The sequence below is a fragment of the Numenius arquata genome, chromosome 6 (assembly GCF_964106895.1).
Source record: "Numenius arquata chromosome 6, bNumArq3.hap1.1, whole genome shotgun sequence".
In the NCBI taxonomy this organism is placed as follows: domain Eukaryota; kingdom Metazoa; phylum Chordata; class Aves; order Charadriiformes; family Scolopacidae; genus Numenius; species Numenius arquata.
This window is the reverse complement of record NC_133581.1, coordinates 32,125,425-32,143,242: the sequence shown is the minus strand read 5'-3', so window position 1 is coordinate 32,143,242 and position 17,818 is coordinate 32,125,425. Positions and strand designations below refer to the sequence as shown.

Sequence of the window (17,818 nt, the reverse complement as noted above, 5' to 3'; positions counted from 1 at the left end):
AGAATATGACCAGGTCATTTCTCGATCTCATCTGAAATAAACAAGAGAGATGATGCTTCTTGTGCCTAACACGATGAAGCACAGTATCTCTTCAGAAATTTCCCCAAAGCATGAGGTTTTCTCACTTAAAACCACCTTCCTAGATCTACCAGATGATTAGTTTTCATTTGACTTAACACAGGATAAGTCAATTTGGCTTAAGGCTATTTTTCTGTAACAACATGTTGTACAGAACACATTAAAATACATAAGTCTGTTTTATAATAAAAATTAATAATAAACACATTTGGTAAGACATATTCTCCATAAACCATCATTTGCATTAGTAATAATGTCTTGTCTGAGTCACTGTTGACCATATTCCATATCACATTTCCATAATTTTATTAGGGGCAAATTTCAATTTTACAAACTTATACTTACCTGAGTCATCCCATTTACCATTAAAAATACAGGCACACCTTAGTTTTTCCAGTAAAAAACAAAAATTACTTTTGAGTGTGATTATTTCACCTTAGCCCAACTTCTGGATCAAACAGAAAGCTCATCTTTATTATAATAAAACAGAAACATGCCATCTTTCTTCTTCTCAATAGTAATTTAATGAAAATTTCTGCTTTCGTTTGTAACATGATTGATGATTTTTAAATTTTTATCTACTCTTGGGCCTAAATCATGGTTAGAAGTTTTTTATGTCCCTTTAATACTTTCATTAATGTAAGTGCTTTTGACTTAACAAGGCCATGAGCTGTGAATTCTCAAACACTGCTCTTAAGAAAAAATGTGTGTATTCATACATGACTGACTTCCAATTTTTATCTTTTAAGCTTCCAAAGTGCAGGAAAATTTGGTTAGACTATTGCAGAGGTTATTATTTCAAGATCTGGAGATGTTCCAGGACCCTTTGTTTTTTGGAATGTAAATTAATTGTGTCCCTAGGGAATACAAGCCACTTGGATGCAAAGCAGCATATTGTTTCCTCACAAATACAGAGTTAAATACAGAGTATTAAAAGTGAGCACTCAAAGCATTAGTCCTTTTATAGACACAACAAACTTACCTATCATCACACACTGTAACACCAAGAGACAGAAAAAAATTCATTGCACAGAAAAAGCCAGTCTTAGAAAGCATAATTCAGGAATTTTCTGATGTCATGATAAAGTGATTCTCCTAATGACATATTACTGTATGGAGATACATGGAGATCTCACTTATCATCTAGTACAGCAGTAAATGAGCAATGATCCAAGAGTTAGCCAGGAACAAATATTCTTTATTTCAGTTTTCTTGTCTGCTACGCTGGAAGTACTGAGAACAGAGAATGAAACAGATGACAACTAAAAGAAATACTTCATATTAAAAGATTTGGCAAAGGAGCTTTGACTGATAAAGATAAATGTAGATATACGTAGGGGAAAAAAAGAGCAAAGACAGACAATCTCAATATTCAGATATGCGTTCACTGTACGGTCTAAGCACAGGACTTCACGAGCTCCAACCTGACTTTGCAGCACTTCTTTTTGTGTTTACAAATACCAACATTATGAATTCAGAATGAGTCTCACATATGCCACCAGCTTCTCTATTAGTTGTACTGTAGAAAGGGGGTGTTGGTGACACAGATTACAGTATGTAGTAATTCTCCTGCTTCCAAAGATGACATGTAATGGGATATAGGATCACAGAGAAGCATTTGGAAGCTAATGGTCCAAAGCTAATAGTCCAAAGATCCTAAGAGCAGAAAACAAGCACTACAAATTCAGATAAATATTCTTCTTAAAATGATCCCTTATTGGTAACACAAGACTTGAACTTTCTGATTGTGAAATGCTTTTACTGAGATCTCAGTATTTTTAAAGCAGCATGCAACTAAAACGACATAGTAGCAACATGGTTGTCCATGAGCCCATACGGCGTACAAATGCACACACATGGGTGTAGAAGAGAAACTCAGCTGAAGGGAGAGGATATCCTGTAACACTCAATCTATTGTTTCACTGAAATGCCTCCAAGACTTCATGTCAGTAGAACCAAAGATCAGCTGGGACACTTGTTCTGGCCTGTGTACTCTTTCGGTAGCATATCAAAAACCACCAAGACAAATTTCTCAAGAGGAAATTTCCTTAGAGATTTCAAGACCTTTCTCAGTGAAACCTGCAGTTTATAAGCTAGGCAGGATATTAAGGTTGCTGACTGCAATGCTTTACTAACTGATGGGTTTGGAGCACATGGCTTGGAGCTGGCAGTCTGCAGGGACCAGATGCTTGTGCTGCTGCAGAAGTTGCTCTGTCATAAATCTGTAGCTACAGTCTTCACAGTCAGCTTTCCCATATGCATCCAAGCAGCATAAAAGAACAGAACCTGCTACATTTCAATGAAAAATCAGAGGAAAGTCGAATTCTACCCAGAGGAAAATCTTCACTGGCTGTATAAGCTCTTTATCTACCAGAAAAGGAGCAAGGCTCCGTGCCGCACATGAACAGTACACACGTATCCAATAAAGACCTGAACCACTACAGAGCCGAGAGAGGAAAAAGTAAAGCACAGAATAACATTTATCACTTCCCTTCTTTGCTCAGAAAATTAAACCTACTCAAAGTCAGTATAAGACAATGCTGAGCTCTGCCATCATCGCCTGGCACCCAGCTGATACACATCCCAACACAACAACACCCAGCGCAGAGATTCAACACCGCCGTCCTCTCTAGAGCAGCCTGTGGCATCCGTACAATGCTGACTGTGAGCGAAAAGCTTGTGGTTGCTGCTAGAGATTGGGAAAGGCAGGTGCCAGCTCTGAAGACTCACAGAGAATCGGCACAAAACATCTCACTATCTTTTCAGGTCGAGAACTGTAAGGGAGGGATAAAATTCCCAAGCAGGTTCCACCTGATCGTTTTTTCCTCTCCCATCCGTGTCCTCAGCATGCCCAGGCAGTTTAAGATAAGCCCCTCGACCAGCTCAAAGACCTCTATGGGGAGCAGAGATTAAAGAACTCAAAGAAAAGCAAATGAATTGAAACAAAACACTGTACAGATTAAGAGTGTGTCCGAATAATATCTTTTAGGACGGGTTTAAGGATTTTTAAAAAAATCTTTCCCAGCTGGAAAACACTACAGTATGTCTTAGCAAATATTACAGAACTTGTTAACAAAAAGGAAAGGGGGCCAGTGAATCATGAACACTATCTATTAGCAATTCTCTTTCAGCACACAGGATTCTTACTTTCTCGGGGCTGTAGCTACAGGATATTTGACTGATACTCAAGCGAAAAGCTTAGACAGTCTCAGCAGTGAAATAACAAGGACCGTTTCCTAAATGAATAACCATAAGAAATATTGGAGATACTAAAAAATGTCAGCTTTGACAATTAACAAAATAAGGCCCTCCAACTTCTAACCAGCTATAGGCCACAGACAGTTCTTTTTATTTTGTGGAGAAAGGCCACTCTGGGTTGTCAGACCTATTCAGCAGTCATAATCAAGGTCAGTTTTTTCCAAAAAACCACAATACCCTTTAGGCACCTGATGAAGTTATTCAGATTTTTAGAAGGATTTGGCTCATTTGAGTGTTGAATTCTTTTCCAGACCTGGCTAAAAGTGTTACATTCAGCGCTGGGTGAATGCCAAAGAGACACAGGTAAGAAAACAGCTGATTGGCAAATCACAGAACGTTTCCCTGTAATAACCAGGCAATTTTGTAAGTAACTCAAAGGTGATGTATGGAACTGAGCAGTTATTAACCCTGCATGCATTAGGGTAATCTTTAATACATCACGGAGTATCTTGGCAATAAGAATTGAATTTCAGCAGCAGTGGTGTGCTCCGTTTTAATTGCACGAAAACCCAAGGTCACCTGGATTTAAGTGCTCAGAAACCAAGATCTGAAAATCAAGACTAAAACTGAGTTTGGCTTGTTTTCTTGTTAACAACACATGATATGAACCAGTGATCAAAATGGTTAGATTTAGTGGTATAGTAACAAAATTAACCCCCTTTTAACTGAGTAACAAGTATTAGAGACGTTACAAAATCCCTAGAAACTGGCTCTCAATTATATTAGATTCAGTATTTTCAACACAAATAGAATCTGGCTAAAGGTCTGAAAACCAGGGGAAGACGAGAGGCATCACCATGTGCTTTAAGGAATCAAGTGGATCACCAGCACAGGGCCTGCTGGTTCATCTAACACACTGTGGCAGACCAGTAAGATTCACCAATAACCCAAAGTAGCAGATCCCATGTAACCTAAGGTTTATAGAAGTCTCAAGAGCAGTTAAAGGTTTTATTGTTTTCAGTTTTGCTATAATATCCACCCCAAGCATAATCATCATAGAACGTTCTAATGGGGCAAAGGATAGCAGACTACAGGGAATTCTATCATTAAAATCAGCTTTTTAGATAAAAGACAGAAAAATAAACATCAGAAGGAATATGGCATACATCAAAGAATTTCTTAAGTCACAACATTTCTTGGAGTGACGGCTTCTGGAACAAAGGCCACCCTTGGAAGAATGGAGTCGATCAATGGTTTGTTTTATTTTGTGCTTCTTCTCGAGGTGGCTTTATTTTCTAACATGCAGCATTATGTAAAGACATTCAAGGGTGAAAGCATTAAGAAAACAGATCTGGAGAAGACCTTCCCCTAAATGTGGTCTCTAGGAACCGACAGCCCCTCTGTCAGATCCATCCCCTTGGTGGCAGTGGTCAGGAAAAGCCCCAACCCATCCACTTGGGTCTTTCTTCCCCCAGAAAATAAGCTCATGAGCTGCTCCATAGCCATGGTATATAGCCCTGGCACTTCCTCAAGTTCATAGTTTAATCTGCATCAATCCCAAGATGAACACATCCAAGAGGCAGAGATAATTGTGGATAATCTTTCCTGGCTCTGCACAAGTGCATACAGGAGGTAAATAATCCATACCATCCATAAAGGTGAAACAGAAAGCCCCACTGGTGCACAGGCCCCACTCTTGGACCCGTGTGAAGGACAGTGAGACCCTGACCGTCTCTCCTGCATCCCGCTCTCCAAAGAACCGTGGATTGTAACTGTACCTGGTCCTAGCTCAGCTCTGTGAGGTGAGGGAAGACTTCTTGTTCACCTCGTCCCGATCTGCAAGGAACGACCAACAACCCCGCCTCTACAACGAAACAAAAATACTTGTCCAAACGATTTTTACCTTCCCTCTTCAGCAGGGAATTGTATGTAGCTGTCACACCTAGTTTTGTAGAAGTTCTCTTTGGCCATGAAGCTTGGAAGCCTTCTACCCCAGTCATCCATGAGGAAATCCAGCCAGCACTTACAGACACCTCTATGCGACGGGACACCATAGGAATGGTAGCCTGATTCCCCTATTCGTCTCAGGGTATCACCAGCTATTACTACAGCTCTTGAAGATATTATTAACAGCAAACAAGACTAAACTGCACTGTCCTTCTGTAGATTAATGTTTAATAAAGTTACAACCTGCATCTATTTACCATAAACTCATCTCTCCTGCATGAAAGCTTAGTGGGCCAGCAGTAAATAGTTTTAATACTGTGTTATTTTCCCATGATTTCCATTTCAGTCATTGCAATGTGGAACTGGCTCTCATTATTCCAATAGCCATTGATGCTCAGGTTGAGACTCCTTTATCTTTCAACCTATGGCTTTTCTGAAGGAAGCAACTGTTAAAACATGACAGACACTTATTTAATTGCTTTCTGAGCAAATCTTAAGCCATACAACAGCATAGAGGTCAAGAAGAGAAAATCTTCGGGTTTCACTGACATTTCAGAACATTATCATAAGATGAGACCCTGAAACATCTGCATGTTAGTTAATGCTTGCTCGGCTTTCATGTATAATGACCTATTTCTTATAGAAGAGCTAATATTTATAAATTTTTCATTTGCTGCCTAGAGATTTCAATCAAAACTAAGCAATTTGAATTCAGTGTGTGTTTCATGTATCAATTTATTATTGTAAAGATTTTTTTCAGCTGCTTAAAAATGGTGACATACGGAGAATGTACCGCATCTTTTTTACCTCTCAAAAAAAAACAGGTTCTGCTGGATGAGAGGTACTTTTTAGTATATAAAGGCTTCTCAGTTTTGTCATGTCTTTAGCTGTGCTCATTATTAGGATGAATAACCCTGAAACCTGTAGCATTAAATGTAAAAAAATAAAAAGTAATCCATCTTGTTTGAGCCACTGTTACACCAGGACATAAGAGTCCACGTGCATGTATTACATATATCATCCCAGCTGTCAGAGGAGGGCTCTCACGTTTAAGTGATTTAAGATTATGGATGAGAGGCCACTTGTTTCCCCTTAAGTAATAATAATAAATACGCTAATGCTTTCAGTGTTGTTGTTAACTCCTGATTTGTGAACACTCAGAGACAGGCTGAAGGGCTGTGATTTGAAGACAGGATTTGAAGATGAGCTATTCCCGAGGAGAACACGGAAGCCAAAATCGTGTGCTTAAGGCACCGCCACTTCAGTGTGGGAGAACAAGTCCTCTTCCACATACAAGGGCAATGGAATGGGGCTTTAAAACAAATTTCTGTTCTGGGCAGTTTGCTCGCACAAGCAGCAAAGACTAAAGATCTTCATTAAACTTCCTCCATTCTTACTGCCACTTTGCCTTCAGTTCCCATCGCATCCTTACCAGTTTTAGCCAAAATTTTCTTTGGGACTATATACTGAATCTGTCATTCAAGAACAGATATTTGAGCTCTGATGCAATGAATCTACACATATTAAGTGGCAGTAATACGTGTAGTGGTAGTAATTCCAATCAAGTTACTAACTTATACTTTAATTTCAAGCACATGAATTTAAAATCTCCAGTTATCAAAGAAACACATGCACATGTGTTTATTTTTACTCCATCAAATAGCTAGGATTGTTCATCACCATAGGAATCTACTGTAAAACTCATATAAGAAATTTCCCTCTTTGTTAGTACAGTAACCTTCTTGTTCTTTGAATTTGGATTTCAAAACAAAGCCATTTCAACATGCTGAGCGACTGAATGAAATGCATTATAAATTTGTGGCAAATGACGTTGCAATACACATTCCAGTGTGACAATGCAGATATATTTGCAACAGTTTAGGATGTAATACTGTATGTTAGGTTGAAAAACATCCTTGGATGATGGAACCTCTCTGAGCCGTGTCATGGAAATTAAAAAATTGAGAAATTCCTCACTAATCATGTGTCAGAAACACACGTGTTTTGCAAGATAATAAGAAGCTTACTGAAAAGTTCATAAAACTTAGGGAGAGTGGGAAAACATGTGATGCCAAGATATCCAGACAACAGACTGGTCGGAATCTCATTACTGGAGCTTTGAAAACTAGACTGGAGGAAACCTCTAAGGTCACGTCCAGGCTGTCAGACAAAGCAATGCAGAGAAGTAATTCAAGACCTGGGACAATAATCCCCTATTCCAACCTACTTTGGAGCACTATCTGGATTTAGCAGGTCACCCACAGTTGCAATGTAGTCCCATTAGCCCCACTGTGTCTATGGTAATAAATCTGACTTGTGTCTGCGTACCTTGGAGGTCCCTACAGTGCACTCCCACTCACTTGCTGCTCTAGGGTTAGTGGAGATGGATTCAATTTAAATGCAGAGGGTCTTACATCAGGGCTTGAAGGGGCAATGAAGGAACTAATGCAAGAGAAATGATCCACTCTACATGACTGGTCTCTGGGACTGTACCACTGTTTCCATCATTACTCAGCTGGGATTTACAACATTTTCTGATTTGTTTTGGTGAAGGACATTGTAGCGCCTTCCTGAGTGGAGATAAAAGATAGGAAGGCTGCCTGGCTATGACACAGCTTTCCACTCTTTTCCTAAAACAAATCCTGGCTTTGGCTAAGGTCCTGCAGCTGAAAGCAAACTGCCTGATCCTTACATTCGTACAGACTCAGGGATGCTCAGTGTGGGCACTACACGCCGCTGGTGCTGTTGCTTTTGCAGACTTGCAGGCTGTAAGGGATACAAAACACCAAAATATTCAAACCGGTGCTCAAGTTCTTACTTTGATCTTGTCTCTGTTCTTCTGTAACATGGGCTTTTCTGGGAAGTTCGATTAGATGCAACTACTGATGTCCAGATGCAGAGGTTCCTGAAATCCTTCCACTGTTTTAAATAGGTTTTGGATCCAGGCCTAAGTTTAGGCAAGTCTTTACCAAGGGAAAATTGTTAAAACCTAAGTCATAGATTTTACAGCCATATTAATTACGTAGCTAAGCAGCCACTACTGTCTTACAGACCAGAGAACTCTGCTTACCATGAGTTGAAGATTATGGCTCTAACTGCATTTTAAAATCTATAAAACTGGACATGCGGAAACTATGGAAGGAAATTTCAGTAATTAAAGCGTAGGTTCTCCTAATTAACTGCAAAGCATCATTAAAATCTAATGAAACTGTAGTGGAATAATACAGGATTCTGGCTTAACTGCAAGGAGATAAATGCAAATGAAAGTTGAATTTTCACATCGTTTTGAGTTTACACAATAGGACTGAATGCATTTACAGTAGTTTACAATATAAAAGCTCATTTTTAACACTGTATGAATCAGCATTGGGAAGTTAGGGTATTAGTGTACAAGAAGTTAACATATTAAAGAATGTGACATACTGAAGCACAAGAATCAAAGAAATCAAACTCCTTGTTACTTAAAACAGTTGTATTTGTGATGGTACACTCAATTCCACAGCAGATGACTAATAAGGTAACTGCTGTTGCATCAACATGATGTAAGACTAAATTTTTCAGTGTAGCGACTTCATCTTGGCATGTCTGAACAAGCTGCACCATCATCCCATATTACACAATAGATTCATCTGAAGCAAGAACTTAAAGCTCTGCAAGCGCTAGATATTTTAAGATATTAATCTGCCATGATACTTCCTCACCCTCCCTCGGACACTTGCCTTTTAAGTTCTTAGGAGGGAAATCTTCATGGAAACTGGAGCTTGAAGGCCTAATTTCAGCTGATGTGTACCAGGTCCACAGAAGCCACAGGTGCATCATCGATCTCCACTGACCAAAAATCTAGACCTAAAAATGTTATATCTTGCCTACATTCGAGGTATTACAGGTGGAAACCCTTCCATCTAACTTCAGCTCTCTAAAGTATCCGAGGCTAGATAGACTCACTGCACATATCATGGAGAAAGAGAGGCCCTGAGGACAACTCACTTGGTCTGTCCTGGCACACAATGAATCACTCTCCGAAGACAACATTCTCCTCTAATCAGCTTTTCAAGAAACCTAAATGACCAGTCCTTTCTGAGGGCTAAAGTCCTGTAGGACTTCTACCATGCATGGCTGCCAGCAGTGCCACATATTCTGTATCTTCCTACCAAAGGCCTTAAGTTCTAGCCAAGAGATTTTATCTCAAGGAGATCAGTCTCTGCTGCCATTAAATCCCATACTATGGATATGTTGATGTCCTGGGCATCAGCAAAAGGTCCAAGCCAATCAAACTCATTTCATTGCAACTCAGATGCCAATACTTTTCAGAATAACATTGATGCAGGTGAGACACCAAATTTATGTTCTCGGACTAATTTTAAGACCAATTTCCCGTTGATTTCAGTAGTTAAGTACATAAAAATTATTTAGTATTTAGGCAAAGTAAGACTGGAAAGCAGAAAACATTTACCATAATGAAAAATAAAGGCATATTTCCAAAGCAGCAAAACAGTCCTTTTAAAAAACATCCAGGTTTTGATCCAAACACAAACATAATAACGGAGTAGCATGCAGTTAAGAATTTGTTAGTAAGTTATATGCTGTTACACAGACCTGTTTCTAAGAAAGTACACAATGGACACAAAATCTTGCTATCCAAATTGTTACCTCACATATTCATACCTTCTCTGTGTCAATTCCTTTAGACATGGACCAGGTTGAGACAATATAATCCATGACTCTTTCACTAAGGCCTTTTGGGACTTGATATAATTTTAGGAAATCCCTCACATTGTTCAGCATCTCATGGTATCGGTTGGTGTTGGCATACATTTGCTGGAAAATGGTGGTGACATTTCCAAAAATAGTTGCATAAAGAAGAGCTGAAAAAAACCCAAAGACAATTAAAAATAAATATGTAAGCTCCAGTAACCGCTACTCATAATTCAAGGATAACTTCAAAGAATTTTATGTATGGTTACAAAACACTGCCAATGTATAGGTGTAAACCAAACATCGCTATTTATGCACACACTCTCACACACACATACATGCACAGAGTTATTTAGTGAATTTAACCATACAGCTTCTACAGCTCCTCAGTCTGCATTAATTTACAAAATCAATCATACAGATGACGTCAACACAGGGAGTGGTGCGTTTTAACTCTATACTCTTATTAATCCAAACTAATTTTCAAACGTAGCTGCAGCCTACCAGTAAACTTTGAAGACACTATCCAAAGAATCACATGGATCTCCTGTAAGACAGGCTCAGCTAGCACACGCTATGAGTAGAGAACGGCCTCAGTCCCAAAGAAGAAATGAAATGCAGAAGAAAGGAACCTGGAAAGCCTGGCAAGGAGATATCTATACAAATGGGGTCCTGTGTCAATGGCTGAGGCGTGCACAAGAAAGATTCAGAGTGCCATTCTCACAGCCAGCCCCAGCAGATGACTTGGGTATCTCATGTCAACTCTAGATGCCAGTCACTAATGATTCCAAAGAGAGAAAAATTGGATTAGAGAACAACGGAAAGTCCCAAGTTTACCTCATTGCTGAGGACATATCACTAGAGCAGGAGGAGGACATAGTAGAGTAGGAAGCACTACCTCAAACTCATTCCTGGAGTTACCTTCTCCTCTGGTTTGATTCTCTTCTTTCCAAACTTGCCAGTGTTACTGTCAAGCTCGGCCAGTTGAGTTGTGCAACACCAAACAATGACATGCCATATTAAAGAAAATCACATGTTTTAACTAGGCCTTTCCAACTGAAAAGGCATCAACCTCAGTATACTACTACAAGTGTAATGGAGTGAATAGTATTTAATGGAGAACAGCTAATTTCTGAAGCCTAAATTCAGTAAAGCGTTTAAGCAAACACTTAAATGCACACCTTGGCTAGTGCTGTCTTGAATAGTGGTGAATTGAAAGACGCTCTTGAAGTCAAGCAAGTTTAAGGTGCCGTATTGAGTCACAAGGCAATTACTCTTGCAAGCAAGCCCAAAATGACATTCTTCCATTAGGCGTTACAGGTTTTGCAGAAAAGAGAATTATTCTGATATCTCATAACACCAATGTGCGGCACTTCACTTCAGCTCTTGACATTATCAAATACACAGAAATGTGCCTGTCATTTTTAATAATCTTTGCTCCGAGGTAGTTTATAGCAGAATGCAGCTATGCATTTCCATATCGCTTTTTGAAAAACAACTGGCAAGAAATGGCAAGAAATAATCCACTGCGAAAGAAAAAAAAAAAGAAAAGCCTTCCATCTTCCCTCTACACCACAAATTTCTACCTCATTCCAGAAAACTCACTTTGTTTCATACGCGTTTACTGTTGTTTAGCAACCCTATTTGAGAAGTGGCATTTTTAAAGTAACATGGTGCTTTCCTAAACCTGTCCAACAGAAAAATTGCACTTCCATTTCTCACAGTGCTTTTTACTACCCCTGTATAAAAATTAGATGCTGAAGTTCATCAGAAATATGATGTTCATTGTTTCATAAAAGTCGTGGGATTTTTCATCTCAACACACAAGATCATATCAAACAAGGTCACACAACGTGTAGCAAAGATGTTTCAGTTTTAGAAAACACAGCAGATTAATACACTCTGTGAGATCCAGAAATAAAGCTCTCTACTTTAGGGGTAGGGTTTTTTCCTTGCTTTACTCATCATTGTATCATATCTGCTAGCTACTGAAAGGTTTTCTCTACCTCTGTACCCATTTAGATATATATCAACACTCACTCAGGGTATAAGAGTATGTGGATTATAAAAATGTCTAGATGGATGAGTGCCACCCGACTTTTTTCCTTTTTTTTTCTTTTTTTTCCTACAGCTTTCTCCACTCTTTTGGACTTTTGTAGTAGGACAAATTTGCTGAAGCGTCACTTCTCTGAAGTGCAACATCCCTCATCCTTCTGAAGAACGGCTGCTGATTTGTCATGAACTCAGCTTGTCACATATGTGAGTGCAGAATATCTCTCATCTCCCCTCTGATGTTAGATACACCTGAAAAGGACCGTGACTGTAAGTGTAAAGAGAAGCCATAACTGTCCTCAAAGACCTGCCTTTCTGCATGAGTAAAATTTATGCAAGCCTGTAATTACAGCTAGACTGCATACGCAATTACAATGCATACAACCCAACCGGCCACGCAAACCTACACAGTGGATACAGGTTGACTGAAAATGTGACATGGTGGAAGGTGGGAAAAAAAAGAGACTAAACTCCCACACCTGCCAGGTTGGAAACAGCTAAGAATGCCATAGTGAAAACAGCTTGTCTGAAGCAACCGGCACATATTACATTCTCTGCAAAAAAAAAAAAAAATTACTCTTTGGCAGAGACAATTTGTAGAAAATATACAGCCAGAAGAGGAATTCTAGTTCTCTGTCTCTTAATATAGGGTCCTGGAAAGTTGTACTCTTTTTAAACAGTATGTTTGTTCAAGAAATTAAGGATAGAATTCAAGAAATTAAGGATAAATCATTGGATCAAGACTGCAAAATTGCTGGAAGCTTTACCCAGCAGTACTTCACTAAGCCAGAATTCCCAAGCCTACACACCATAGAGTCTGCACAGACAAAACCAGCATTATCCTTTTGTTGGAAATCAAAGCCTTCCTTTGCCTCATAGTGGAAATGGTAAAGACACGTGGTTAAGTTCATCTAAATATTCCCCTTTTCTTACAGGTTACTGCACGGAGGGGCCTTTGGCAAACATGTAAAAGGAACCTACTTAGATCTTCACAGCTTTGAAGCTGCACCTCAAAGGCTCCCCTTGCTCATGGTGCTTCCGTACACCAACACTGGCAGCTGCTGGGACCGGTTCACTGTTTTTTTGGGAAGAGCACATTCTTCATAACTTGGCATGGAAAATCCATCTGTCTCTGTAAATCAGCTCCCCCATCGCTGTTCTCTATATGAAACTTAGAAAAGGGGATAATTCAAAAAAGCTAATATTTATTGTTTTGCAGGTCTTGGTATGCAACAAAACAAGTTGGTGCTGATGAGGAAATACTAAATATATAAATAAAATAATTTGCATCGCAACTGTTGCACCTGTTGTGACACTCATCTACAGGGAAAGGGTCCTCTGCTTGGAAGGGTCTGATGAGATGAAGTTAGTCTTCCTTAAAAATACAAGTGACCTGCCTTTGCTCTTCCCCACACAACTTTAGGCTGGGGTAATTGCATCAGCTGCAGATAGGACAGGGATGGGAGAGAACAGAGAGGTGAGCTGGATCAGATATTTAGTTGGCAGAGATGTCTCAGCCTCCGGAGCCCGTTGGATCCCCTACGCACAGATGCACACGTGTGGGCACGGACGTACTGGTGAGCATCTAATACTGCTCTTGCCTTTCTCAGCCTTTAAAGGTTTAAGGCTCTCCATCAACGACCCTTAGTGCCTGTAATAGGCAAGTGAAGATTTCTCAGAGCATCCCTATTTAATGAGCAAATGTTGAAGTGAAAAATGTGACCCTTGCCCCCCACCTTTAAAAAACAAAAGCAAAGGAGTGCTACTGAGGGCATTTCACTTTTGCTGTATTTTAATTATTTTTGGCAGGAGGAACTGGCAACAAAGATCATTTGCAAAAGGTTCTGAAGGAAACAAAATACCACGTCTCTCCTGACAGTAAGAGGATTTAAACAACCTCTAAAGAAATCTCTAAGGTATACATACAATTCAATAGTTTTAATTTGGTCTCTCTGATTACACGGAATGCGAAAGATGATGCTACAGAGGTTGAAGGTGAAATTACTTTACCCAATTTCTTGAAATGACTAGTTAGGTCAAACGGCATTTATTCACCTTCTCTTTAACGACTTGCATTTCTCCAGACATTTCCTGTAATGTTCCTATTGTCACACAATGCTTATTTACTTGATTGCCGTATGTGTGTAAATCTGGAACAGTCTTCACTAGATTTCATAGAGATCAATTTGATATAATAATGCAGAAATATTTTTTCTCAATCCTAAGGGTGAGGCAGGTGGTTCAGCTGTTATTATAAATTCTATTTTTACTCTTCAGCATTGAAAAATGTCCCCTAAATTATATACAAGGATCTACGTGCTATAAATTTTTATACATTAAATGTGTGTTGCTATATTTGTACATACATAAAATATTTTTGAATTATTTAGCAATAGTGTTACATAAATCTTTTTCCCTGTTTAAAAACAAGGAACTTTCTAAAAAAAATTACTCAGAGTTTACCTAAATTATCCCAAAGCATTTCAGATCTCTTATTATCTCCTGAGCATTTGCTAAATATGTCCAGACAGGAACATCTGCCTTCAGGAACTGAAGGCTTGATTGAGAGACCTAATTTTCCCTATGGTCTGCTCTATGCTAGAGTATTATTAAGCTAAGCATACACAATATGCCTCTAAACTGTAATTGTAAAGAAGATGAGCCCTTGATCCTGGAAAAATACAGACATTCCTTTTTGCACGCTGAGGCTAGCTGCAATTTCTTCAATGTACTTTTGGAATTAGGTATTCCTGTAAAATTATTAGATTAATATTATTAAAGCTATATCATTCAGGACAGATTCAGTACAAACTCCAATATATAGATACTAGCTATAGTATCTATATTAGATATATTCTCTAGATTAGATATGACCAGTACAAAAATATCTGATTTATTATTTTAAAAGTCAAGCAGTTTTCTGTTATTTCCATCCACCCCACCTTAATACATCTGATTATATTGCCAAACGCTTGCAGGCTCTATTGAGTGTGACACCTGGCAGCACAGTGCAGTGTCCGTCTCCTAAATTCAACAGCCTCCCTGAGATGCTGCTGCTGTCACAATGAACAGCTTTCTTCAAATCCATCAACATTACTCAACAAAGTGTATTCCTTAGAAGAAAATAATCCTTCTAAGCCCCCTCCCTTATCATACAGCACTTTTTTAATGCCCGTCCCATCCTGTCCCGGCACCTCAGCCTCCCACCTCCACCTGCAGCAGCAACACGCCTCCCAGCTCTGCACCGACACAACCCAGTCATTTTACAAGTCTCCAAAAGGCCAATTTTGAATCCTTGACCCCAGTAAAAACTGTGCTGTTAAAACACACTCCCCCATGCCAGCAATGCCAACACCAGTCTTACAGCAGTGTTCAATCAGCCTGCTAAATACAATTACTCCCCATTTATAGGGAGGGGATATAAACACCAGAGCATACCAGCTGTCACATTTTACTTCCAAAAGTGCCCAAAGTAAAAAAATACCTTTTTCCTCCAATTACACTTGCAGCCACATCATTGTACGAGCCCATGCCATGTAATCCAATATATTTATCCTCCCATAAATCCCAACAACATGTCGTCACACCCACTTTGCAGAGGAAAAGCTAATGGGCAAGGGTCTGGATAAAGCAGTAAACTTTAACTCTGAACTTCTTAGCAACATCATCCGACTGCTGAAATCGGGGTGGGGGGGGGGGTAGTTGGACATAATTGTGTGTAGGCAAATTTACACCATGGCCAGCTTGAATCCATCATCCCCATGGCTTATATGCTTTACATACAATGCCTGCATCCAGATGTACGTCCCATAGTGCCAACACAGGGAGGCGGTGGCCTTCTGTGTATTTCTGTACACCACGCTGCAGTCACAGAAGATGCACAGCTCCTCCGTGGGTCCAGCTGACATTCACTCCTGTTCTCCTGACCAAACATCTTAATACTATAGCAATTCATAGATTCATAGATTCATAGACTGGTCCAGGCCGGAAGGGACCTCCAAAGGTCATCTAGTCCGACCTTCCCGCAGTCAGCAGGGACACCCCCAACTAGACCAGGTTGCCCAGGGCCTCATCGAGCTTCACCTTGAATATCTCAAGGGAAGGGGCCTCAACCACCTCCCTGGGCAACCTGTTCCAGTGTTCCACCACCCTCAGAGGAAAGAACTTGTTCCTAATATCCAATCTAAATCTCCCCTGCTCCAACTTAAAACCATTGCCCCTCGTCCTGTCACTACAGGCCTTTGTAAACAGGCCCTCCCCAGCCTTCCTGTAGGCCCCCCTCAGGTACTGGAAGGCCGCTATGAGGTCTCCCCGGAGCCTCCTCTTCTCCAGGCTGAACAACCCCAGCTCCCTCAGCCTGTCCTCATAGGAGAGGTGCTCCAGCCCCCTGATCATTTTGGTGGCCCTCCTCCGGACCCACTCCATCAGGTCCATGTCCTTTCTATATTGAGGGCTCCAGACCTGCACACAGCACTCCAGGTGAGGTCTCACCAGAGCAGAGTAAAGTGGCAGAATCACCTCTCTGGATCTGCTGGCAACACTTCTTTTGATGCAGCCCAGGATGTAATTCAAACTCTAAATTAAGAGGATAATGGTAACAGTGAGAAATCTGTAAAATCCCTGTTCACATTGATGGGACAGTTGTTTGACGAGAACTAAATAAGTATGTAACTAAGAGCATCACCAGTAGTAAACTGTAGGAATTCACACCCACTGTCCCTCCTTTGTGGACACCATTTGCACAGCAGAGTGGAACAGCTGCTTTGGAGGCAATGAGGCATTTTGCATACTTTATACAAAACTCCTTATAAAAATAAGGGCTTTCAACTGCACTTGTACAGTCACTAATTTTTAAACGCTGAAACTGGGAGCTTTTTTTTTTAATGAGAGCACTTAGCTAATGGAAAATATTTACTTTGAAGCTCCAATGCCTCTCCACCATGACAAGCTGACTAGCTATATTTTTTTCACGCAGATGCAATCCAAGACTGGCCAAATCGGTCCCGCAAAACACAGTACCGTGCTTGACTGAGACAGTTTTAAATTAAGACTACCCTCTACCGTTGCCCACAGTTATCAGTGTTTTCGGCTTCTAGCCCTTGAGGGCGTGACGGACATGCACTGAAGTCTGGTAAGGTTACTCAGCAGCATAGACAACAAAATTACACATTGCCTCCTGAAGGATGAGGGTCCAAGGGCTGCCTGGGCCTGACGATGCAGATGCTAAGCAGCTTGAAAACATAGTCCATACAGAACAGCTTCCCTGTTCAACATCCCCTACCACAGCCACCCATTGTTATTAGATTACTGTGTTCACCTGAGAAACAGTGCCAGCCACCAGAAATACAGCCCTGCACGTGTTCTCTGGTCTCCTCTTGGCATTTGGATGCAATTTCCTGCATTCTCTTCCATCTGGAAAGCTTTGCATGTTTTGGGTCTGCTAGGGTCTGCTTCTCCCTCATCAACTGGGCATGTTTAGTTTGGAGAAGAGGAGGCTGAGGGGAGACCTCATTGCCCTCTACAACTCCCTGAAAGGAGGGTGTAGAGAGATGGGGGTTGGACTCTTCTCCCAAGGGAATAATGACAGGACCAGAGGAAATGGTCTGAAGTTGGGGCAGGGGAGGTTTAGATTAGATATTAGGAAGAATTACTTTACTGAGAGAGTGGTCAGGCACTGGAACAGCCTGCCCAGGGAGGTGGTGGAGTCCCCATCCCTGGAGGTATTTAAGAAACATGTAGACGTGGCACTTCAGGGCATGCTCTAGTGCCCAGGATTGTTGGTTTGCGTCTGTTTGTGGGTGGGTGTGGTGTGTGGTTGTGGGTGTTTTGTGTGGGTTTTGGTTTTGTT

At 40.4% G+C, this 17,818-nt stretch overlaps 1 protein-coding gene across 1 annotated transcript in view; it reads right to left on the bottom strand.

Annotated features, from left to right (window-relative positions):
* KCNH5 (potassium voltage-gated channel subfamily H member 5) overlaps positions 1–17,818 on the bottom strand; it is a 178,457-nt gene that overhangs the window by 48,340 nt on the left and 112,299 nt on the right. The window contains exon 8 of the mRNA XM_074148736.1: positions 9,889–10,088. Coding sequence (XP_074004837.1) covers positions 9,889–10,088 — 200 coding nt within the window. The remainder of the gene's footprint in view (positions 1–9,888; positions 10,089–17,818) is intronic.